This window comes from Nycticebus coucang, chromosome 16, assembly GCF_027406575.1.
Source record: "Nycticebus coucang isolate mNycCou1 chromosome 16, mNycCou1.pri, whole genome shotgun sequence".
In the NCBI taxonomy this organism is placed as follows: domain Eukaryota; kingdom Metazoa; phylum Chordata; class Mammalia; order Primates; family Lorisidae; genus Nycticebus; species Nycticebus coucang.
This window is the reverse complement of record NC_069795.1, coordinates 13,611,433-13,637,404: the sequence shown is the minus strand read 5'-3', so window position 1 is coordinate 13,637,404 and position 25,972 is coordinate 13,611,433. Positions and strand designations below refer to the sequence as shown.

Genomic DNA, 25,972 nt, shown 5'->3' with positions numbered 1-25,972 from the left:
TTCTCTAAATTATACATCTTCATGTAAGTTAAAGGGTAGTAATTATTCTACAAAAAACCCTTTACATTGTGTACAGGAGAGCTAATTAATGGTCTTACAGTACAAAAGTATAGTACAAAGACATGCTATCACTTATCACTGTCAGTCTAGTTCACTCCTTACTGCTACTTTATAGTAAAAAGCAAATAAAGAGTATAAATCAATGCATAAACAAATAAAACATGACAAAGCAATATTCAGAATAAAACCCAACACAATTAAACATTTCAATTATGGCCTTGCTAACAAGAAGACATTTTAAACCCATGACACGAAAAAACAAGGCAGGAATTTTGAATATAAAGGCTTACTTACCACTTGCAGTTTCTGGTTTGACTTGAGGAAGGCCTTTTTGCCGACGTTCCCGTTCTTTTTCTCGATCCCGTCTTTCTTGGGATCGAGATCTGGGAGAATGTCGGCGTCTATCCCTGGACCGAGATCTAGAACGTCGATGACGAGACCTTCGAGATCTAGAACCAGATCTAGATCGTCTCCTTTTTGGTGACCTTATGTTTTCATGAAGTCAGAGAATGAACAGCACATAGGAAAAAAACAGAAAACATAAGTACATATTAATTAAAAAAAATACAACTAGGTAATTTAATACCTGCATATATAGGAATGTAAGAGTATGAAATTCATTTTGACGATTTTAATGTCTCAAGTTAGAAAACATACACAATTTAAACAAAATAAATAAGGTTGTCAGCTTATAAAAGTCTCCCTCACCTTCACAGTACCTGACAGTATACTAAATTATTTCTGTAAGAAGCTAATGGTTGAGATGCAGTACTATTTTTTTTTTATTTAATTTTTTTATTGTTGGGGATTCATTGAGGGTACAAGAAACTAGGTTGCACTGACTGCATTTGTTAGCTAAAGTCCCTCTTACAATCGTGTCTTTCCCGCAAAAGGTGTGGCACACACCAAAGCCCCACCCCCCACTTCCCTCTCTCTGTTCTTCCTTTCCCCACCCCAACGCACCCAATCTTGTCGGATCTCAGACGCTAAGCAGGGTTGGGCCTGGTTAGTACTTGGATGGGAGACATAGGACTATCTACCTGCTTAGTAATAGAAAAGACTTTTCTGTATCCAATTATGGCATTACCATGACCTTTGCACTTTGTAGGCTGATAAAGTTGTAAAAGAACTTTCAATATATAAGTCTTCTAATACCATATACTGTATGCCTACACTTTGGCATCAGAGCAACCCAAAGAGCAAAAAGGTATATAAGATAATCTTAGATTTTTTTTCAATCAATACTTCTATTTTCTTTTCTACACAAATTATCAATAGTTACACTAATTGTTAAGTTTATTAACACTGAATGTAATCTAATTTGATTTTAATCTGTCTCCTAAGACATATAAGGCTGGAGAAACATTTTCTATAATTTACCTGGATGCTGACCTCGATCTTGATTTTCTGTTATCAGACATATGCCGTTTAACCTCTTGAATACAAGGTTGTTGTTCTACTTCCATTTCCTTAAAACCCGAAACAAAAACCATCATAAAATGAGAAAAATGAAAACTGCAAAGGCAAGAGGATAAAATCCAAGGAATGCTAAATCAAAAATCTCTTGCCTGGAAGCAATCCTCTTTTGGTTACTTGGGACCAAATTACTAATTCAATACTGACCATCCATCACCAAAATAAAAAACTTGTATATGGTTTACAAGATCACAAGAAGCATTTCTCTACTTCCGGAAGTCACAATTACCTAAATTGTAATTGGCCTAAATTACAATGCCATTTTAATAAGCCATCATCTAAGGTGTGAAGAAGGCACTGGTTAAGGCTTCTACACTCAATCCCCACAGAACCCTATGTAAGTTTGTAGTATTATTACATCCACTTTCCAGGCACAGAGAGGATTTAATATGTGCCCAAGGTCTTTCCTGATAAATAAAGAAATAAAGACAGCAGGCAAATAAGCAGAAATCTACATGTGTAAGTCAAGGAAACCAAAATATAATTTGAGAATGAAGTTTACCTGTTGATGTGGCTTCTGTGTGAGTGGTTCATTTTGTGCCTGAAAAGAGGCTTGGAAAGGTTGAACTGGTGGAGTTGGAGGAATTACAGGCTGAGCCATGGGGGGAAATGGCGGTGTAGGAAGAAATCCAAATCCTGGCATTTGTCCATTAGGAGGAAGTGGAACCTTCCATTTTTAAAGAAAGTGTATGAGAATTAAGTAACAGCGAACAAAAATAATTTGAAAACCTCTAACTTTAAATAAAACTAAAATATCTTTAACAAGCTGTGTAAAAGAAACGCTACAATGACACTTGATACTGTTTAACAATTTTCAGAGAAACAATCTTTATCCAAAGATATCAAGCATATACACATTAAAAATCCTGTAACTCGTGCTTGCTTCAGCAGCACATACACTAAAATTGGAACGATACGGAGAAGATTAGCATGGCCCCTGCGCAAGGATGACACACAAATTTGTGAAGCGTTCCATATTTTTAAACGTTTATATACCTAAAAAAAAAAATCCTGCTCAGTGCCCATAGCACAGTAGTTATGGCACCAGCCACATGCATCAGAGCTGGTGGGTTCAAACCCAGCCTGGGCCCGCTAAATGACGACAACTGCAACAAAAAAAAAATAGCAGGGCATTTGTGGCATGCTCCTATAGTCCCAGCTACTTGGGAGGCTGAGGCAACAGAATCGCTTAAGCCCAAGAGTTTGAGGTTGTTGTGAGCTGTGACACCACAGCACTCTACTGAGGGCAACATAATGAGACTCTCTCAATAAATACATACATACATACATAGGTTTGGTTTTAAATATTCAAAGAAATACCTTCATTTACATAAGCAAGCAACGTGATAGACTGAAAAAGAAAATCACAAAATATTCTTTCTAAATTATTTATAAATTTTCAGTAAGTGTTAAAACATCTGAACATACCTCACAGGTTTTCTTTTTTTACACACACAGGTAGGTGTAACAGAGAGGGGCGGTGTTGAATAATGGCCCCCAAAAGATATCTAGATTTTAATTCCTGGAACCTGTGAATTTGTTACCTTACACAGCAAAAAGGACTTTGCAGATGTGATCAGTAAGGAACTTATAATGGGCAAATTATCCTCAATTATCTGGGTGGGCCAAATCTGCCCACAACATCCTTACCAAGAAGGAAGGACGAAGGAGGGCCAGGGTTAAGAAAAAAGGGCCAGGTGCTCATGCCTATAATCCCAGCACTCTGGAAGGCTGAGGCAGGTGGATTGTCTGAGTTCACAGGTTCGAGACCAGCCTGAGCAAAAGCAGAGACCCCAGTCGCTAAAAAAGAAAAAAAAAATGGCTGGGCATTGTGGCAGGTGCCGGTAGTCATAGCTACTTGGGAGGCTGAGGCAAGAGGTTCCTCGAGTCCAAGAGTTGAAGGTTGCTGTGAGCTATGATGCTATGCCACTCTACCCAGGGTGACAAAGTGAGACTCTGTCTCAAAAAAAAAGAAAAACAGTACAACAGAGAAAGCAGAGAGAGAGTGCTGCTCTCTGATGGGCCCACAAGCCAAGGAATATAGGCAGCCATGAGACAATGGAAAGGGCAAGGTCTCCAAAAGAAACCAGTCCCGACAAGGCACTGATTTTAGCTCCCTTAAGACTCACTCTGGACTTCTGACCTCCAGAAATGTAAGAGAATAAGCTTGTGCTGTCTTAAGCCACTAAGTTTGTGGTAACTTGTTTCAGCACCAACAAGAACTAATACAGGTATAAAACAACCCAATGTCAATGGAAGCTTCTGCATGTGGGTACTCCTGGAAGAGTCTCACACTGCAGCAGGAGGCGTAGGTAAGAGGGGTCCAGCAGAAAGACAGCAAGTATGTGTGCAAAGGGCACTAAGTGTGGCTACGGCCCAGAGCTGGAAACAAGAAATGATGGAAATTGACTGCGATGATGGGCAGGGCCAGGTTGCACAGGGCCCAGCATTCTTGCTAAGGAGTGAGGACGTCAGCTGATGTCGATTATGAAGCCAGTGAGCAGGGGAGGGATGGGGTTGGAGCAAAAGCAGTGCCCATTTGGATAGACGATTTCAGGGGACCCATCAGATGGCAGCTGCAATAGGCCTGACTGGAGATGACAAAGACCTGTGTAATGGCTTTTGAGGGGCAGCTTCAGGGGGGCATGGAACAGAGCCAGGCCAGAGGCTGGAGGAATATGGGAGTGGGGAGGGGGGGAGGGACTTCAGCATAACAGCCAGGATTTGGGCCAGGGGCCTCTGGGAGGTGCACAGGATATGGGTGTGAAATTAGATTTAGAGGGGAAATAGGTAAGTTTATCTTTTTTTGTTTTTTTGAGATGGAGTCTAACTCTGTTGCCCAAGCTACAGTGCTGTGGCATCAGTCTAACTCACAGCAACCTCAAACACCCAGGTTCTAGCAATCCTCTTGCCTCAGCCTCTTGAGTAGCTGGACTACTCAAGATGAGTGCTTGCTCTTGCTTAGGCTGGTCTCAAATTCCTGAGCTCAAGGGATCCTTCTGTTTCAGTCTCCCAGAGTGGTAGGATTACAGATGTGAGCCACCGCAACTGGTCTTCATTTTTAAATAAAGCTGATAAGGCTAGGAGCCTGTAGCTCAGTGAGTGAAACTGGTGGGTTCAACCTGTCCCGGGCCTGCTGAAACACGGACAACTGCAACCTAAAAGAAGCCGGGCTTTGTAATGGGCGCCTGTAGTCCCAGCTACTCGGGAGGCTGAGGCAAGAGAATTGCTTAAGCTCAAGAGTTTGAGATTACTGTGAGCTGTGACGTCACAGTACTCTACCCAGGGCGACAGCTTGAGACTCTGTCTCAATAAATAAATAAATAAATACATACATACATAGGGTTATAAAACACTTTGTGAACTTGATTCATTGATAAGTCATTAAAATCATATCATTTTCATATTATCATATAGACAGAATGGATCGAACACAATACAGGTAAGAAAATAACATACTGTGAAGAGATTTCTCAGAATAGTTTCTAAACTTCAGCCATAAGGTAGTATTTCCCAAGGCTAGTTGTACAATAGAATCACTGCAGAATTTAAAAAAGATTTCCTAGAATGATGGTAGCACTGGAGGGCCAGGATGTGTATTTTTAAAAATATCCCTCTCCTTGTCCCCGTAATTTAGATGCATAGCCAAGTTTAAAAAACTCTGAATCAGAGAATTTACTGGAACACATCCAATGAACAACTCTAACTTCCCACAACTCTTCAGTGTACTATGTATGCTTCTTTCATTGCAGCTTTTAAACTATATCCCTGAATGTTGAGAACTGAAAGCCCTCTAAAGTATCTAATCACACAACTTATAGAAAAGGCCCCTGACAGGGAAACAGCTGTGTAACTAAGTTTGTCAGACTATAGAACCATCATCTCTCTCTCTTTAAAAAGTTAAACATTTTAACTAAAATACCTATTCCTAAAATATGAGCATGTAGTACTTAGCATACTTGTTTTAATTAAAGCAAAAAGCAACTCAGAACAGTTATACATTCAACAGCTTTTACGGAAGATGGAGTATTACTTAACCAATCACATAGCTATACTGTGTTCTGTGAAGTGCAAACCATACAATGTAATTAACACATCTTGAATTATTAAAACTGCAAGAAAAATGCTTGTACCTGATGGTGCATTGGATCCTGTTGTATTCCCATCATTCGAGGTTGAAACTGATCCATATTTTGATGCTGTGTGTATGCTGGTTGCTGCATGCCATCTCCAGGAAATCCACTAAAAATAAGGCAAGTAATCTTTTTTACCCATTCAAAAGCACAAGACTCTCAGCCACATTCATACTACAGAAGCACAGGATAATGGTGAAGAATCATTAGTAATCAACATTTTAAAAAATCGTATGTAGTATATTTATCCGTTTACTAATCTATACACTATTATTCCCAACATGAAAGCCACTTTTTTAGCAGGGGAAAATCCGTGCTACCACAAATTTTACAGAACAATGACTCCACTGAAAATTGTTTTGATTGCTAAATGTTATTTAGAACATGCTTTACAATTCTGTATTTACCAAGGATTTAAAAAAAAGAAAGAAACTCACAATGATGCCTGTGGAGGAGGAGGAGAGGCAGCAGTGGGGGCAGCAGCAGCAGCAGCAGCAGCAGGCACAGTGGTGGCGGGTGTGGGAGGCACAGCAGCAGCAGGTGCTGTCGTGGTGACAGCAGCAGCATCCTCTTTCTTTGATTCTTCCACAGCTTCGGGCTCATCATCATAATCAAATCTATCAAGCAGCTTCTGAAGAAAGTATATCAATATTCCATTTTAAAACTGAGACAGATTCACTTCACAAAAATGTATTTACCACTATCTATAACCCCACCACATTGTCAAGTTCGATCTCATTTTCCCATAGGCCCCTGGGGACTATGGTTCACAGACATAACCAATTTTTACACGAATGCCATTTTGGAAAAAATACAAATTTTAATTTTGCCTTCCTTCCCAAATTATAACTACAGTATTTTCTTTTTGACTGTTTCTCTATTTTGTATCTGCTTATTTCCTAATTACTTTTGCAGCATATATAACTTTCTAAAATATCTAAAATTATTTCCTAATTACTTTTGCAGCATATATAACTTTCTAAAATATTCATTTACCTAGACTAAAAACTTTTAGAACTTTGTGCACATGAAAATGGATCTACATTTCAGTCAGCTATAAAATGTAAAAAAAGACTATCTTACCCAATCACTAAAAATGCATACAGAAAAAATGTCCATATCCTCTTTGCTCAAGATTATAGGAATATGTGAAACAGAAAAACAAAAGAGAATGGTATAGGACAGGGGCACAAAGCTGTCTCACCACTTGTTCATTAGCTTCTTTCTTAAAACTTCACGACTTTCATTAAAAAAAAAAAAAAAATCATGACACTTCATGAGATCACATGTCCAGAAGAACAGCAATTTAAAAACAAGACTTATTCTTACTGGAAAGAAACATATTAGACACATACTAATGGTTTTCAGTAGATTACAGACTTCATCATCACAAGAACCCTGCAAGGTAGATAAGAGTCTCTTCACAAACTAAGGCTCAGATCATAAAGAAACATCAAGATGACAGTCAGTGAATGGTGGAATCAGGATGTGGAGCATGGTCTTTTTAACTTCAAAGCCCTCAGTCCCTGGCCACCAACAAGCCATCTTTTCTTTCAAACTGTGCCCATTCTGCTCATGGATTTCAACCTCTAATGTATCAACAACTTGTGTAGTTCTAGAACAGTTATGTCCACAAATTCTGGTTCTACTTTACTGAACAACAGATTTCTAAATTAGGAAGGGAAATCTCTTCCTTGGATAACACAGTATATAGGACTAAACCAGTGTTCAGAGTGTTTTAGGACAGAGCTAACTTGAGGTTTTTTCTTTGTAATTCTAGGTCAAGAAATTCAAAGTTTTTATAGAATTCCTCTTTCTAAACTTGCTGAAACAAATAAACATTGGCCAACTCACTTAAGGTAAAACATTAGACAAATTATAATTCAAGTTAACAAGATAAAGATGCTCACTATCATGGCTTTGACTCAGTATTTTTCTCAAAGCCCTTGCTATCATACAATAACAAAAGAAAAAGAAACAGGTACAGACAGATATTGAAGAGAAATTATATATACCTAGACAATTTAAAAGCACCAACTAAAAAACAAAGTATTAATGCCATGAACCATTTTTCTTTTAGAGACACGTTTTTACTCTGTTCTCCAGACTGCAGTGTAGGGGCATGACAGCATCTAACTAGTCTTGAGTTCCTGGCCTCAAGCAATTCTATCCTCTCAGCCTCCCAAAGTGCTAGAATTATATGTGTGAGCCATTGTGCCCAGTCACCATGCCCATTTATAAAACATTGTTTTTATATATGGCATTATCATTAACCATTTTAAACATTAAACATTAAAAATGAAAGAAAAACATTAAGACTTCTAACAAGAACATTATGAGAGATTTAAGGAAATGGAGATTCTGTATGAGAGGCTATCAGTGCTTCCTAAATTAATAGATAAATTCAAAGGAATTCTAACATCTGGAAAAACATGCTGTGATGGTTAATTTTATATGTCAACCTGCCTAGGTAATACACTGCCCAGTTATTTGGTCAATTACCAATTTAGATGTTGTTATGAAAGCTTACTTTAGACGAAACTAACATTTAAATCAGCCAAATGTGAGTAAAGCAGATTGCCCTCCATAACGAGTGAGCCTTAATCAGTTGGAGGCCTTAAGAATAAGAACTAAGGTTTCTTAAATAAAGAATTCTCCTCAAGACTATAATATAGAAACCCTGACAGTTTTTTTTTTTTTTTTTGTAGAGACAGAGTCTCACTTTATCGCCCTGAGTAGAGGGCCCTGGCGTCGCACAGCTCACAGCAATCTCCAACTCCTGGGCTTAAGCGATTCTCTTGCCTCAGCCTCCCGAGTAGCTGGGATTATGGCGCCTGCCACAATGCCCAGCTATTTTTTTGTTGTGGTTTGGCAGGGATCGGGTTTGAACCTGCCACCCTCGGTATATGGGGCCAGCGCCTGCCCACTGAGCCACAGGCGCCACCCCTTGACAGAGTTTTTAGTCTGCTGCCCTGTGGGAATCAGACTCCAGTCTGAATGTACAGTCTACTCACTTGTTTACAATTTTAAGAACAAATTCCTTAAGATAGATCTATCTAAACAGATACAATTATTGGTTCTGTTTTTCTGGAGACCCCTGACCAATACAAATCACCAAGAATAACCAAAGAAAGTTTGAAAAAGAGTAACAGAATGTATGTGGAAGTGAAGGGAGCATAGGGAGGTAGGAAACCTAGAAATGAAATATGGTATATATGTTACAAGTATTTCAACTATTACGATGTAGAAATATATTAGTGGGATAGAAGAGTGTCCAGAGAGATAGAATAAGAAACACAGGAATTTGTGGATAAAAAGCAGTGAGGGAGAATTATTTTCAAAAATGTGAAGATTTAACTATGTCAAACCATAATCTAAAATAGATTCCAGAGGCACTAAAGAGAAAAAACATAAACAAAAACATAAAAGTACTAGAAGAAAATATAGAATTATTTTTTATTTCATTTCTCTCTCTCTTTTTTTTTTTGAGACAGAGTTTCACTCTGTCGCCCTTTGTAGAGTACTGTGGCGTCACAGTTTACAGCAACCTCAAATTCTTGGGCTCAAGTGATCATCTTGCCTCATCTTGCCTCAGCTTCCCGAGTAAATGGGACTGCTGGTCCCTACCCAATGCCTGGCTATTTTTAGAAATGGGGTCTTACTCTTGCTCAGGCTGATCTCCAACTCATGAACTCAGACAATCCACCCGCGTTGGCCTCCCAAAGTGCTAGGATTACAGGCGTGAGCCACTGTGCCCAGGTCTTAGAATTATTTTGTTAATATAGATAGGGAGAGTCTTCCTAATCACAACATTGAACAAAAAACCTAACAAAACCACAAGTATAGGCAGCTCCTGTGGCTCAGTGGGTAGGTACTGAGGGTAGCAGGTTCAAGCCCAGCCCTGGCCAAACTGCAACAAAAAAAATAGCTGGGCGTTGTGGTGGGTGCCTGTAGTCCCAGCTACTTGGGAGGCTGAGACAAGAGAATTGCCTAAACCCAGGAATTGGAGGTTGCTGTGAACTGTGTGACGTCAAGCACTCTACTGAGGGTGATAGGAGGAGACTCTGTCGCTACAAAAAACAAAAAAACCCCAAAAACCATAAGTATAAGAATTTACGTTCACATGTACACAGAAATTAGTTTGAAAGAATACACACAAATCTGTTCAAACTATAGTGTGAAATTGCTTCCCTTTTAAAGTTTCTGTATTATGTGTTTTCTCTCCCTGTAAGCATATGTTCCTTTTTGCTCAAAAAATTCACTTAACCGTCTGTTAATCAGCAGCCACCAATAAATCACTAAGATGTAATGAAAGCCAACATTTACCGCATGGATTTTTAATTTGTACTACGAACAATAAAGTTCCTCTATTTTATAAAACAGGCAAGAGTGGAGGTGTTTGAGTTAAAACTTCAACAGAAAGCCCTGAGCTGTGCGTGTTCAGCAGACCCACATCCTTGTTGGTAGCTTCCTTAACATGCCTAAGGAACCAAAAGGTGTAACAGAGCAGCTGAAAGACACTGAAACAACCCAAACTCTCACGTTATAGATATGTTAATTAAGATTTTAACAGCAAAAAAAATTAAAAGTAACATAAAAGACTATTAGTAGGCTAGGCGCCTGTAGCACAGTGGTTACAGTGCCAGCCACGTACACAGAGGATGGTGGGTTTGAATCCAGCCAGGGCCAGCTAACAACAATGACAACAACAACAACAACAAAAGTCAGGTGTTATAGTGGGCGCCTGTAGTTCCAGCTACTTGGGAGGCTGAGGCAAGAGAATTGCTTAAGCCCAAGAGTTTGAGGTTGCTGTGAGCTGTGACACCACAGCACTCTATTTAGGGCAACATAGTAAGGCTCTGTCTCAAAAAAAAAGGAAAAAAAAAAGACTATCAGTAGTGGAATGGCTAAAATGTAGTACATTCATTGGAATACTGCAGATTATATGCATTCAGTGTAAATGTAGATCTAAATTCACTAAACTTTAACAATAGTAAAAAAGAGACAAGAACATTCAGACCAAAACAAGCAGGTATAGAAAAGCACATTAACATAGGAAATTAATTCTGAAAAGATATACAGCAAAGTTATTACAGTAATCTCCAAGTATGGAGCTAATGAATTTTCTTCTTTTTACTTTCTTTTACTCCCTGAAAATTGAGTATGTATTACATTTAAAACCAAGAAAAATAATCAGTATGTTGACGTTGAAGGATAAAATACTTCAAATCACAAAACAACCAAACAATTCATTTAAAAAATATAGAAGGGATAACTTCCACAAAACATGCTGAGCAATAAAAACGGTGAGGCAAGTTAAATGTAAGAGAAGCAGAAGCATACCTTGTCAAATGTAGTCTTTTGTTCAGGTGGAGGGAAAGCAGTTTTTTGCTCAGGTGGTTGTGTAGGAGTTGTCTTTAACTGAGCTGTGATAGCCTGAACCTGAGCCATCACAGCATTGTCAAGGACAGGAGACTGTGGTTTTGGAGGCTGCTGAAAAGTCTGAAGGATCTGCTGAAGCTTAGAGAAAGGGAAGACTGATAAACCACACAACAAAGTGTAATCATAGCATCAAAAATTAATTCAGTTAAAAAATAAATCTCAAAGTGACTCAAAATAGTATAGGCAGAGTAAACAGGAAAAAAACCCTTCCTGTAATTCACGGTTAAGTTTGTTGTTATGAATATATGTCACGTAAGGTTAAAAATGTATGCTGTATGTATGGTAACAAATTAAATGATATAAAATAATGGTCAATGAGAAGAGAAAATACACTAAATTGTGAAGAAGGTAAATTAAGTTTTCTAGAAAAATGGAAAAATTCTCTCCAATCCAAATAATTTTGGAATCAATCAAAAATGCTAGAATTGTTAGCAACATCAGCCACTTAGAAGTTCTCTTTAAAGAGTTACTGCTATTTCTAAGTGTACTATTCCCTTGTTTTTTTCACTTTTGCATTTTCCCTATTACTCCCATGTCATTATCTCTTTCATGGAGGCTTTTCTGGTTGAAAAGTAGACGTTTCCCCCCCCTCCGAATGTGTTCATTAATGAGGAATGGAAAAAAAGAATCGACAGTAGTACCTAACCCAGCAAACGATTTAATCTTAGAACAAACAGTTTACCTGTTGGCCTTGAGTTGTCTGAAACAGTTGAGCCACAGCAGCAAAAGCATCAGAGCTGGGCAACTGTGGTACAGTTGATACAGAGTTTGGAGTGGCTTGTGGGAGTTCAGAAGATACTTTTACTGGAGGTGGTGGTGAACCTAAAAAAGAAAAGGTCATTAAAGCCTAAGAAAATACCCACCTACAAGTTTATCTTTTTAACTCCATCAAGCTTCTTCGCTACAAATAAAATTCCATCTAGTTTTACAGTAAAATATATAGTCTATAGTTCCTAACAAGTATCAGAAAAGCATACTTTTACTGGAATAGGAATTATTGGGAAAAAAACATACCTTCTAAGATGGGAGTTCAAGTTTCTTTCTGATAGAAACATTCCTCCAATATGACAGACTCTAAACCTCTCATGTACATAAAGTTACACCATTATCTAAGCTCACAGATATAGTTGACTATACCTTCATTGTTGGTAACATTTTCGGCTACTGGGGCAGCATTACTGGTTCCTGCTGCCATATCCAAAAGAGGTTGAATAATTTCAATTTTGAATACTCCATTTTTTTGCCAAAGGTTCAAAACACGAACTATTTTACTCTGTAATGTGTGAGAAAATATGAATATACAATGAGTATTTGCACAAATCACACATTATACCTCTCAAAAAGAAAGACCCTCTGCCCCAAGGCTGACATTTCCATATTAAGTCTGTTTCTCGAAAAGAAAAAATCCATCAGAATTACAACCTGGTTAAACTACTCTAGCCTGTCTTCCATGGTATAATCTAGAGCAGGGGTCCTCAAACTGCGGCCCACAGGCCACATGAGGCGGTGTGATTGTATTTGTTCCCGTTTTGTTTTTTTACTTCAAAATAAGATATGTGCAGTGTGCATAGGAATTTGTTCATAGTTTTTTTTTTTAAACTATAGTCCGGCCCTCCAACGGTCTGAGGGGCAGTGAATCGGCCCCCTGTTTAAAAAGTTTGAGGACGCCTGATCTAGAGTGAGAAAAAGAGATGAAATATAGTCCTAAAGAATAAAAAGAAATATATTATCTGATGTTTTCATTATACATATTTTACTTACGGTTACAAATAAACTCCATCACTGACAAAAAAGTTATCTTAGAGAAGTAAACAAGTAAAAGAGAATTTCTTCAGAATATTTCTAACAGCTAAAATGTTTAACTAAATGCTCTGTAATCGTAAGTTGTTTTATGTCATGTAAATATGAAGGAGATCCAGAGATGATATGTTATTCATGTATGAAACTTTTATCTCCCACTTAAGGATCACCTTGGCTTTTTGGTACATTTTCCCCACAGGAACACATTTCCCAGAATGTAAACAAAAATTTGTTAACACTCAACTTTATATACCATGTATTCTAAGTATCTCCATTCTTCATTTTTCTAGGTATGTTTACCAGTGTAATTTCCCCACCTATTTACAGTTCAGTTACTGCATCTGTAGTGTTTTTCTACCCTTGTATAGTATACCCCAAAGCCAGCTGGAATAAGCAAGAATCTGAGATGGGCACTGCCTTTCCCTACTGCAGAATTTCTTCATCAGTAACTATACAAGTACATCTTTCCTTAAAGCAAGATGAAGCTCCTTTCATATACAGGGTGGCCATAAACTTCCTTTAAAATTGCACGTGAACTTTCTGGCCACTCTGTATTTTAAATTTTTTTTATTTTATTGTGGTGAGAACACTTAATCTGAGACCTGCTCTCCTGACAGATCTTTAAGTGTATGACATCTGTTAACTATAAGTATGTTATTCAGCAGACCTCTTGCACTCACTCATCTTGCTTACCTGAAACTTTGTACCAGTTGATAAGCAATTCCCCATTTTCCCCTTCTCTTAATTCCTGGTAACCACCCACTTCCCTCTTTGATTCTATAAATGTAGTTCTTTTTATATTGCAACAACATTCCTGAAGGACTTCACAAGAAAATATTAACAGATATAAAATGACAACTGAAGAAAAACTTGCGTTTTATTTCAAACTTACAGAAAATATTAACAGATATAAAATGACAACTGAAGAAAAACTTGCGTTTTATTTCAAGCTCACAGAGATCACTAAATGAAGATCTTATTTAGCAATACAGTAGGATTCAAACATTTAATACACATTTAAATGATTAGAAAAATAAAAAAAATCAATGAGAATACAAGTTTTAATTTAATAATTAACTATACCTTATCTTCAGATGGACAAAGATATAAGTACTGGAATGTGGCAGTTATGTTTTTAGAGAATCTTGGCCCAAAAACATCTTTATCAGTTCCAAACTGATGACGAGACTGTCGCACAATTGAGTCAATTACATATAATCCCGGAACCTTGTATTCTGGTTTACACTAGAAGAATAAAGTTGTAAAGTCAGTGTAACAAATGTAATCCTAGCACTCTGGGAGACCAAGGTGGAAGCATCGCTTGAGGTTGGGAGTATGACACAAGCCTGAACAAAGGAAGACCCTGTCTCTACTAAAAAAAGAAAAATTAGTCAGGCATTGTAGCAGGTGCTTATAATCCTAGCTACTCTGGAGTCTGAGGCAGGAGGTCAGTGAGGTTGTTGTCTAGCTTGGGCAATAGAGCAAGACTCTGTCTCAAAAATAAAGTCACAACTTGACACCCATTAATTTTACATTTATAAAACTTTATACAGGGTGTCCAGAAAGTTTATGTGCAATTTAAAATAGTTGAACTATATCCACTATATCTGTTTAAAAATTACTCGAATACTTTAGCTAATTGGCTAACCTGTCAAATTTCCCACATCTATACAAAACATTCTCTTGGGAAGCAAATCCCTATTTTTTTTACTCTTCTGATCGCTCTACCTTCCCACACACAACGTCTCAGAATTGACATTACTTTACCAATCCCTAAGCTATTTACATGTGAATTCATTATGATAGTCTTTACTCCAATTCACTTGGCTCAAAAAGATAATTTTTACCTTTTAAAATTATAAAACTTTTAACACACCAATTTCAATTCTATTAAGGTATAGTACCAAAGAAATAAACTAAATCAACAAATTAAATTAAAAAATAAATAAATTTAACAAGTCATTTTCCACCGATTATTAATCAACAAAGATAAAAAGAATAGCACAGTAGTAACAGGCACCTACATGAATTTATGGTGGTAATGGAAGCAGGCACAATCCACTATGGAAGTCAATTTTGCAATAAAGCAAGTTCGCATTAGATCAACCAATTCTGTATTTAGGAATTTATGTTAAAAGCATTGTCTATAAAAAGTAAAAACTAAGAAAAATCTAACTTGGCGGTGCCTGTAGCTCAGTCAGCAGGGCGCTGGCCACATACATCTAGGGTGGCGGGTTTGAACCTGGCCTGGGCCTGCTAAGCAACAACGACAGCTGCAACCATAAAATAGCTGGGTGTTGTGGCGGGCGCCAAGTAGTCCCAGCTACTTGGGAGGCTGAGGCAAGAGAATCGTTTACATCCCAAAGTTTGAGGTTGCTGTGAGTTGTGATGCCACAGCACTCTACCCAGGGTGACAGCTTGAGGCTCCGTCTCAAAAAAAAAAAAAAAGAAAAGAAAAGAAATATCTAGGGCAGTGCCTGTTGCTCAAAGGACTAGGGTGCTGGCCCCATATGCTGGAGGTGGTAGGTTCAAACCCAGACCCGGCCAAAAACTGCAAAAAAAAAAAAAAAGAGAAAAGAAATGGGCGGCGCCTGTGGCTCAAGGAGTAGGGTGCCGGTCCCATATGCCAGAGGTGGTGGGTTCAAACCTAGCCCCGGCCAAAAACCACAAAAAAAAAAAAAAAAAAAAAAGAGAAAAGAAATATCTAACCACACGGGCATCATGGTAACAATGATACAAAGGAATACTTTGCAAATGTGCATGATAAACTCAACATGAAATGCAGGTTAACAATCAGTATTATCTTTTTTTCCTTTTGTAAATGTACATGTACATAAATGATACATAGATCCAAATATAAATATTGCAGTAATCTGGAGGCAGTAGCATATAGGTAATTTTAGTTTTTTGCTTTATTTAAATTTGTACTTAATTAACTACTATGAAAAACTTTTACTATTTTTTTGACCTGCTGGACTTCTGACCTGCTTGACTTCTAACTTTATCCCTTTGTATGCACAAAGGGCTGTTTTAGAGACATTTCCATAAACATCTGTTAGTATGTACTACATGTCATAGCTCCAAGTCAAGAGTTAGGAGACCTTAAGTACGTTCTTAGTCTTGTACTGAGACAGATGCGTGCTAGTCAAACAGATATAAAACAAAAGACAACTACAGAACTGAAAAAAGTGGTTTAATTATGATTCAGCAGGAAAAAGTTTGAAACTTTAGGAACTAATTTCATGTGAAATACTCAATATGCAGAGTAGGCCAGTCAAGGAGTAAAGCAAGTACTTCAGGCTTAGAAAAGGATCCTGTCCAACAGAAAAAAAACAAAACAAAAAAAAAACACTGATGTGAATTGAGTGCTAAGCACTCAGTAAGTCTCAATCCACGGTATTGCTATAAATGTGTTTTTAAATTTCTAGTGATTAAAAAGAACCATTACTTTTTTATAGAGTGGCTTTAGAAGCAAACATCCAAATTATAATTTACAAAGTAAATTAAAATTAGCATCATAACTAAAATGAGGTAATAATAAAAGTTACCTTTTTGATGAACTTTTCTACTATTTGAACCACATGCTTATAAAGCTGAAAAGAATAAAAGAAAATTACTGTCCAATCTATATTTCTAATTTCTTATAACTAGAAAATACTTAAAACCTTGAAATCTGTAAAGTTCAAATAATTATCAAGATAATACTGACCAAACCATGAGAAATAACCTATAATCCATAATTGAAAAAGTCTTCATAACCAGAAAGGAATAAACTAAAACAGAAAACTATAATAATCCCCCCAAACAGAAGGCCCTTTGCTTAAGGCTTTAAGCCAATAAAGCTTCACAAAGCAGGATATTAGGCAACCTTACGAGAAGGATAAAACCAAATGGAGTCAGAACTAACAACACAGTTTCTAAAATAAGCCATTTATTAAAAGTGTGATCTTGGGCTAGGCACAGTGGCTCACAACTGTAATCCTAGCATTCTGGACGGCCGAGGTGGCTGGATTGTTTGAGCTCAGGAGTTTGAGACCAGCCTGATCTAAAGGGAGACCCTGTCTCTACTAAAAATAGAAAAACTAGCTGGGCATTGTGGCTAATCTAGAGGCTGAGGCAAGAGTATCACTCAAACTCAGGACTTTGAGGTTGCTGTGAGAGCTATGATGCCACCACGCTCTACCCAGGGAAACAGAGTTAAGATTCTGCCTCAAAAAATATAAAAAAATCAAATGTGATCTTAGTAAGACATTTAATTTCATAGAACTTGAGTTTTGTCTTGTTTTATTAAATAAAAATGAAGCTAAATACTTAGCCAGTCTATTACAATGACTGAGTGAAATAAAAAACTGCTTTGAAACAGTATTTTACAATACTAAAGTATAGTATTATCAGAAACTTACATCAAAAACTGATTAGTCCTCTTTGATTCAGGCCTGAATTAACTGAATTCTCGTATGTTTAACAGTTACATTTTCAAAATTTCAAAAACATCTCTCAAATTGAATGTATTTATTTTGTTCTTACCTTAATAGCTTTAATAGCAGCTTTAGTGATGAGAATCATCTTGGCTCTAGAGATGGGAGGTTTCATATCCATAAGTGAAAAAAGCTTTTAAAAAAAAAGAAAAAAACATAAAACATAAAGGTAAAACACCCCGTGTTCTACAAAGATCTCTGCAATCAATTAAGAGAACAAGAAACTTTGGGGAATAGAACTTTACAGTCTGGCTAGTAAGTAAAGAAAAAAAATCATAAACCTAAGAGGTGAAAACATCAAGAAATCTTCAAAACCTAGAACAAAAAAATATGTAAAACTTTACCCAAGAACTCAAAAATGATTTGAATGGAAACAAACACGCTATATTCCTAAACTGAATGTGGCAATACTGTAACTCCCATCAGTATTTAATGCAATTTCAATCCAAAACTCACTGAGATTTTGAAGAACTTCAAATAATTCTAAGGTTCATTTGGAGCAACACACGTATGAAAATTGGGCAAGATATTTAAAAAATCAATCTCACAACAATAAATCCAGAGCAATCAGACGCTCCGTGAGACTTAACCACATTTTTATACTCCTCCCAAAGTTCTGAATCGAAACAAAACATAACCAGAGTCCACAGAGGATTAAAAAGATGAAATTCTGACATTAATATGTTACTATCTAGCTTCTTAAGTTCTTATCTTTGTTTTGTTTACTCAAAGACACACACCCACCTGGGACTTTTACAATTTTCAGGCTTTTCAATACTACAGATCCAACAGGAATATACCCTCTTTCCCCGAAAATAAGACAGTGTCTTATTTTAAGGTGTGCTCCCAAAGATGCGCTAGGTCTTATTTTCAGGGGACGTCTTATCTTTCCTGTAAGTAGGTCTTATTTTCGGAGGATGTCTTATTTTCGGGAAAACAGGGTAGATCCCAGTAACAATAATTTTTAAAAAGGCACAGTGTCAGATAAAACCAACATAAGACATTCTAAGTAGAAAACATAGATTTCTTTTCCTACAAATAATATCAAGATACAGAAAATAGGAAAAACACTAAGATACTAACCCAGGAATTCATTTTAATAAAGGTTTTTAAAATAAATAAGGTCCTGATTCTTTACTGTTTGACTTATTAACATAAATTCTCCTTGAAAATAAGTGTTAACTGAAAAACAATTAGAAAATAGGAATCTCTGAAGTAATATAAATCAGCTTGGTGCCTGTACCTCAGTAGCTAGGATGCCAGCCACATACACTGGAGTTGGTGAGTTTGAATCTAGCCCGGGCCTGCCAAACAACAATGACAACTACAACCAAAAAATAACTGGGCGTTGCGGCGGGGACCTGTAGTCCCAGCTACTTGGGAGTCTGAGGCAAGAGAATCGCTTAAGCCCAAGAGTCTGAGGTTGCTGTGACCTGTGACGCTACAGCACTCTACCCAGGGCCACAGCTTGAGACTCTGTCTCAAAAAAAAAAAAGTAGTAATATAAATCAATAAGAAACTAAGGAACAATTTGTAATATTTCAACTTAAATACTAAAGAAGATCAACACTGCATGATTCATAAACATATTGCATACATTTGTAAAAGATATATTCTAGCTAGGCAGGCGCACCTCTATAACCTCAACACTTTGGCAGGCTGAAGACAGATGATCCCTTGAGCCTAGGAGTGTGTGATCTTAGGAGCTTATGATCTCACCACTGCACTCTAGCCTAGGTGACAGAGAGAGAGCCTGTCTAAATAAAAGAAAGCTTGAAGTAAATTTTAACGATGCCTAAGCGAGAGCTAATATTCACCCAATGCCCCAAACAGCACTTATCACTTCACAAGTAAGCAACTCAATGAACTATAAAAACAGCCAAATAAGCACAACAGATGGACTAGTGTAGCTTCTGAAGACTCCATAGTCTATATTTAAATTATCAGAATTTATTTTAAAAATTAAAGTACAGACTATCCCAATACCATATAGCAGCAAAACCACCACTCAGGCATAAGATCAGAAAGAACCTTCAGATGCTATAATCTAAGAGGCAATTGTGGGCAGTGCCTATGGCTCAGTGAGTAGGGCACTGGCCCCATATACCGAGGGTGGTGGGTTCAAAGCCGGCCCCAGCCAAAATGCAACAACAACAACAACAACAACAAATAGCTGGACGTTGTGGTGGGCGCCTGTAGTCCCAGCTACTTAGAGAATGGCCTAAGCCCAAGAGCTGGAAGTTGCTGTGAGCTCTGACGTAACAGCACTCTACGGAGGGCAACAAAGTGAGACACTGCCTAAAAAAAAGAGAGAGAGAGAGAGACAATTGCTAACTAAGGTAGATTTGAGATGCCCTCAAAGGGTTTACATCTGTTTTAATGATGATGCCTAGAAAATAGATCTGAACTAACGTGTTGATTCTAGAGCTCACATTCCCTAATAGCATGCTTAGAGAATGCTGCTTACCGACTAAACTTGTGCAGAGACCACTAACCATGAAGGGGAATACAGGAAAAAAAAAAAAAAAATCAGGCAGGCATCTGTGCCTGTGTATTTTATTGATTCAGGGATAACAATGAAACATAATGAATTTAACTTGGGATGCCCACTAAATATCCAGGCAGAGACAGAAATATGAATCTTGGATACAGAAGAGAGTTGTCAACTACAAACTAAAAGGTTATATAGATCAAAGCTTTGAGAATGGGTGACAAAGAGCTTGTTTAAGAAGGGAACTAAGAATATATACCAAGGTAGAGTATACGAAAAATTCCAATGCAGCAAAGAAAAGAGCAGGACAAAATGGAATCCCAGAAAATTAGAGCCAGTTAGCACAAATGCTACAAGAGGTTAATAAGGATGCAAACCCAATCTTACTCATTTTGTTTGGCAATTAGGTAGATGCAAGGAACATCAGTTTTTTAAAGAGATTACAAATTCCAATGGTTTTAAGGAAGAATGAGTGGCAGGTGAGGAAGCAAAAATGCATTTTTTTGGCTCATTTTTCATTCATTCTACAAATACCAGAGCTTGGTACGTGGCAAGTTCAGTGCCCAGAGAGGAGATGGTTAGCTTTATTGATGACCACCCTGGTATCTTACATTTAAAGTCTCTCTCTCTCTTTTTTTTTTTTTTGTTACACTCCTGAGCAGCTGGAACTACAGGCAACTGTCATCATGCCTGCCTAAGTTTCTTTTCAGATTCCTTTTACTCTATTACCAATGATTTTACAAAATCTTACAGCTGTGAGTTTGTATTTGATACAATTTATGAAGAAAAACACTGTAAGGCAAATACAGACATTTCAAATTTGGAGGTTTAAAAAAATTACCTTTTAAGGATCACTGAATGTTAGTAATATTTTACTGACTTCTTCAAAGCACAAATCCATCAAATGGTCTCGACCTTTCACAAGGCAAAAAAGTTTCCCTGATATCTGCATCAGTGACTTCACTGGGTAAACAGAGACCCAGAAATTATGCTGATATACTATATACGCTTTCCGGTAACCATGTACACTAATACTGCCCATTTGGACAGAAATACAACACTAACTTCCTTTGTAGAAAGCCAGATATTGTAAGTTCAATTTATAGACGACCGCACTGAGGCTCAACAATCCGCCCAAAGCCATTAAAACAAATTGTTAGAATTCAATCAGATCTGTAATCTAGTTTCCCAAAACTTAAATTTTTTTCAGTAAGTATATAATAATAAATTATTTAAAATGTATTAGCACAGAACCATAGGGTACAGACATTAAAGATGACAATAAGGATAACACAACTATGTTAAGCAAAAAAAATTTGCAATGTTAGACTCAAATTAGAAGGTAATATACTAACATAGTTGTTACGAGGGGTTGGACCCAGTAATTTTCTTTTTGAGACAGAGTCTCACTAAGTTGTCTTTGGTAGAGTGCCATGGTGTCATAGCTCACAGCAATCTCAAACTCTTGGGCTTAAGCAATTCTCTTGCCTCAGCTACCCAAGTAGCTGGGACTACAGGCACCCACCACAGTGCCTAGCTATTTTGTTGTGGTTGTTGTTGTAATTCTTGTTTAGCTGGCTTGGGCTGGGTTCCAAGTCGTCAGCTTCGGTGCATGTGGCTGGAGCCGTTACCACTGTGCTACAGGTGCCAACCCCCAATGATTTTTTTTTTTTTTTTTTTTTTTTGAGACAGAGCCTCAAGCTGTCACCCTGAGACAGAGTGCCATGGCATCTTAGCTCACAGAAACCTCCAACTCCTGGGCTTAAGCGATTCTCTTGTCTCAGCCTCCCAAGTAGCTGGGACTACAGGCGCCCGCCACAACGCCCGGCTATTTTTTTTTTTTTGGTTACAGCCGTCATTGTTGTTTGGCAGGTCCCAGGCTGGATTCGTACCGCCAGCTCAGGCGTATGTAGCTGGCGCCTTAGCCGCTTGAGCCACAGGCACTGAGCCCCTCAATGATTTTTTTTTTTAAAATAAAAAATAAGTGGCACAGAGATATAAAGTGATGCGCCCAAGTAAGTAACAAGTTGGGGACAATTACTAAAATATTTAATTGTCAATTTTTTGATACTTGAATGGCCCTACAATTTTATACTAAATGTGCTTACTTATGGAGGAAAAACTGCATCCTTTAATGATCAGAATAATGAACCAGTTTCAATGTCACAGGACTTAAGACCAATACTATGTGTACTGTATTTATGCTTTTAGAACCCACTTTTATCTGAGGGCATAACAGAGAGCTTTCAATAGGCAGCATGTTGTATAGCGAAGTCCTGCTTTCTACTGTACCTAGTTCTGAGTTTGATTTCTCTCATCTTTAAAACAAATACTGGACTGCTTTCTTCATCAAACAGTTAAACAGGTTACCAAATGAAGTATCTAAATTCTAAAATAATCAATGCTTAATAAATGATAGCTTAATGAGCCTCTCTTTTCTTGGTCTCTGCTCCCCCCATCCCCAATATACCAACCCCTGACTTTTATTTTCCTTAATTAAAAAATCAATTGTACTGTTCAAAAATACTGTTGTATTTGTTTTGTTTTCTATTTATGTACAGTTTTTCTCATTTTAAAACAAAATAAACTTGTTAGCTGTGAATAACTTACTGAGTCCTTAACCTTACCTGTGTCTACAGCAAAGGCATAAATTAATAATCTTAAAATGAATTGTCAGTCACCAATATTGCCTGAATAATCTCTTAGAAGTAAATAACTTTGCTGCAGTCTAAGATTTTTATTATAGTTATTGACTTTTCATAAAAATTTGTTTGAGTAATGGTCAGAACACAGGTTCAATAATCACCTTGTCAATGAAATCTTGGCTCTCCCACTAGCTAGCTATGAGAAATTTATTTCACCATCTGTAAAACGGAGATAATAATAATTCCTACTTATTAGGGGAAGTCTAAGAATTAAATATAGAACAACACATATAAAAGCACTTAGTGCAGCACCTAGCACAGAATAAATATAAAACAGATGTTAATTATTGTCACTATACAGTTTTGTTGAAAAAAGGTATAATCCTAGATATAAGCCAGAGCAGTGTTTTACATACTATGGGTTGAGATCCATGAATAAATTGTAAAAATGAACTTAACAGGTGAAAAAAACAACAACTTTTTTTAGTGAATGACAGTAAAAAACAGAAACAGTACTGTGCACAGCATGGTAAACATTGTTCCATAAACTTCTCCGTTTTTTTGTGTGGGTTACATATGCATAAGCACCTGACTTTCATTGAGAAATGTAGTTCTTACCATGTGGATCATGCTCAAAAACGTATGAAAGCTAATAACCCAGAGAAAAATTCTTTTTAGAAATGAGGAAAATAAGGCAAAATTGACTGCCATGTAGATTCCTTCAAACCATTAATAAATTCTCATGGACAAACTGCAAGAAAAAAGCATTGCCATGTCAGGAAAAAATGTCCTATTTTCCAATCAAATTTAGAAAACAGAAGTATACACAGAGTAGGTAAGAGATGTAAAGATAATTGGGCGGCGCCTGTGGCTCAGTCGGTAAGGCGCCGGCCCCATATACCGAGGGTGGTGGGTTCAAACCCGGCCCCGGCCAAACTGCAAGCAAAAAATAGCTGGGCGTTGTGGCGGGCGCCTGTAGTCCCAGCTACTCGGGAGGCTGAGGCGAGAGAATCGCTTAAGCCCAGGAGTTGGAGGTTGCTGTGAGCTGTGTGAGGCCACGGCACTCTACCGAGGGCCATAAAGTGAGACTCTGTCTCGACAAAAAAAAAAAAAAAAAAAAAAAAAAAAAAAAAAAAAAAGATAATTCAGGCACTAGTTATTTCTGACCAGCATCCCATCTCAGTAAATATATCTCAAGAAAATAAACTTCTCGGCTTTATGTGTGTATTATGAAGTCTGAAAACCATAAAATTTAGTATAATTCCAATAAAACCTACTAATGAAAAAATCCAGACATTGGAGTTTTCTAGAGAGCCTCAAAAAGATCTGGTTTTAAAACTGGGTCTGCCATGAAGATGGCTCTCAGCAAATTAACCTCTCTAAACAGTAGTATCCTCATTTGTAAAAAGAAAATACTAACACCTACTTGACAGATATTCAGTTTCATTGAGAACTAAATGACATTTTGTAAATGCAATGACCAGTATTATTACCCAGCAGACGGGCAAGAAAAGTACTCTAACAATTATAAAGAACCATTCATCCAGACCCTTTATACCAGTAATGAAAATCAAAAAAGATTAAGGAAGGAGGACATTGGGCCCTGTGACCCCTGTAGAATTCAGTGTTTGAAGATTAGTCAAAGTAACATGGTACTCTCCTATTTACTAAACCTCATAAACCTTGGCAAGTTTACTTAACCTTCTAAATGTCAAGGATTTTTAAAATCTGAAAAACAGGGATTAATAGTACTCATCTCACCTCATGAAGTTGTTAGGATTAAATAAAATAATGTAAATAAATCTCTTAGCCTGGTATCTAACACATGTAAGTAAGTACTCAGTAAATGGGGCAATACAATGTCCTGGGAATCTTTACACACCTGAGTTTAGTTTAGTTTTCTTATTGTAACTTACCAATATCTTTTTTGTCTTGCAACCCTTGTTCAAATGTTGCACTTAAAGAAATATTCTCTATGGTGAAAATACAGTAGTATGTTTGTGAATGTATCAAAGACTTTAACAGAGAGCTGTATGAGAACTTAATACCTAATCTAGCATTCACATCAAATTCAGATATCTGGCAGATTCCATCTAGCAATATAGGCTTAATAACTCCAACTAATCAGCTGCAAGGGTTATAGCAGTGTGACCCCAAATCTCCCTACTGATGCCTTTCCTGCCCCAGGAGCTAAGAACAGAGGTGACCCCTAATTTAGTCTTCAAAGATAACTATCTTGTTTTCCTCTCCCTTATCTTTAACTATGAGCCAAAAAATGAAGTTTCTAGATCTGACTACCGTGGTTAATTCCAAGTAAAATATCCCAAAATGGAGGGGTCCATAGTCCTAAATTGATGGGATCTAAAAGAATGAATTGGCTTTTTTATTAGTTTCCTATTTCTGAAGTAAAAAATTATCACAAACTTAATGGCTTAAACCAATATAAATTTATTACCTTACAGTTTTGAGAGGAGAATCTCACTGATCAAAAATCAAGGTATCAGCAGGGTTGCATTCTTTCTGCAGGCTCTAGGGGACAATCTATTTCTTGCCCTTTCCATCTTCCAGAGCAGCAGTTCTCAACCTGTGGTTTGAGACTCACAGGAACTATATTAAAGGGCTGCAGCATTAGGAAGGTTGAGAATCACTGTTCTAGAGGATATCTATAATCCTTTTGCTCATCTTCTCTTGTTCTATCTTCAAAGCTAGCAGCATAACATCTTCTCCCCTCTCTGACCTCCATTTCCACTGTTTTATTTCCTTCTTTGACCTGACCTCCCACTTTAAGGACTTGTGTGATTACACTGGGCCCACCCAGGTTAATTCAGAATAATCGGCCCACCTCAAGATCCTTAACATATCCCTAGTCTCTTCTGCCATGGTAAAGGAACATATTCAGAGATTTTAGGAAAAGATCATGGACAATTGTGGGGTAGGGAGCATTATTACTTTCTAAAAATATATAGTACTTATTTCATTAACTCACATCTGCAATCAAGTGAAACCCTCAGACTGTTTTCACAGGGAACTCAAACCTAACTTGTCATGGTGACTTTATATTGGTTTCTGACAATTGGTTTCTTTTTCTCTCTCTACGTAGTCTGAAAATCATTTTCTGCTATTTGATGTAGTAGCTATTCCAATCAGCTTGTGTATCTTCTTCCCAAATCAATGTTTTTTTTGTTTTTGTTTTTTTTTTAATCAAAAGAATAGGATCTATTTGTAGAATACCCATAACCATAATACTCCTTGGGTATTTACTACTGGTTAGCTAATATCAACGTAGCAATACTCTCACCATGCCTGTATTTTTCTAACCTGTTAGTAATGCAGTATGTCTTCACTAGACATAATACCACTTTACGAAAGAAAACTGTTTAGTTTGATCTGTTATAAATTGTTAAACCTTTTCTGGTTCTTCCTACCAAACCCCAGAAATACTTTTCT

The 25,972-nt window shown here is 37.2% G+C and overlaps 1 protein-coding gene and 1 non-coding gene across 5 annotated transcripts in view; one reads left to right on the top strand and one right to left on the bottom strand.

Moving 5' to 3' along the window:
* The window catches only part of SCAF4 (SR-related CTD associated factor 4), a 65,627-nt gene that overhangs the window by 25,940 nt on the left and 13,715 nt on the right, over nucleotides 1-25,972 (bottom strand). For 2 of the 4 annotated variants that reach the window (XM_053564411.1, XM_053564415.1), the window contains exons 2-12: nucleotides 17,439-17,522; nucleotides 16,460-16,504; nucleotides 13,995-14,156; nucleotides 12,249-12,384; nucleotides 11,794-11,933; nucleotides 11,013-11,189; nucleotides 6,107-6,300; nucleotides 5,670-5,778; nucleotides 2,039-2,203; nucleotides 1,441-1,529; nucleotides 355-545 (exon numbers count right to left, since the gene is read on the bottom strand). In XM_053564411.1, the coding sequence (XP_053420386.1) occupies nucleotides 355-545; nucleotides 1,441-1,529; nucleotides 2,039-2,203; nucleotides 5,670-5,778; nucleotides 6,107-6,300; nucleotides 11,013-11,189; nucleotides 11,794-11,933; nucleotides 12,249-12,384; nucleotides 13,995-14,156; nucleotides 16,460-16,504; nucleotides 17,439-17,522 (1,492 nt within the window). The remainder of the gene's footprint in view (nucleotides 1-354; nucleotides 546-1,440; nucleotides 1,530-2,038; nucleotides 2,204-5,669; nucleotides 5,779-6,106; nucleotides 6,301-11,012; nucleotides 11,190-11,793; nucleotides 11,934-12,248; nucleotides 12,385-13,994; nucleotides 14,157-16,459; nucleotides 16,505-17,438; nucleotides 17,523-25,972) is intronic. The other 2 variants (XM_053564412.1, XM_053564413.1) reach the window with 2 other exon arrangements.
* Nucleotides 2,412-2,518, top strand: LOC128568191 (U6 spliceosomal RNA). The gene has a single exon (XR_008375016.1). It is a non-coding gene; the product is annotated as a U6 spliceosomal RNA (small nuclear RNA).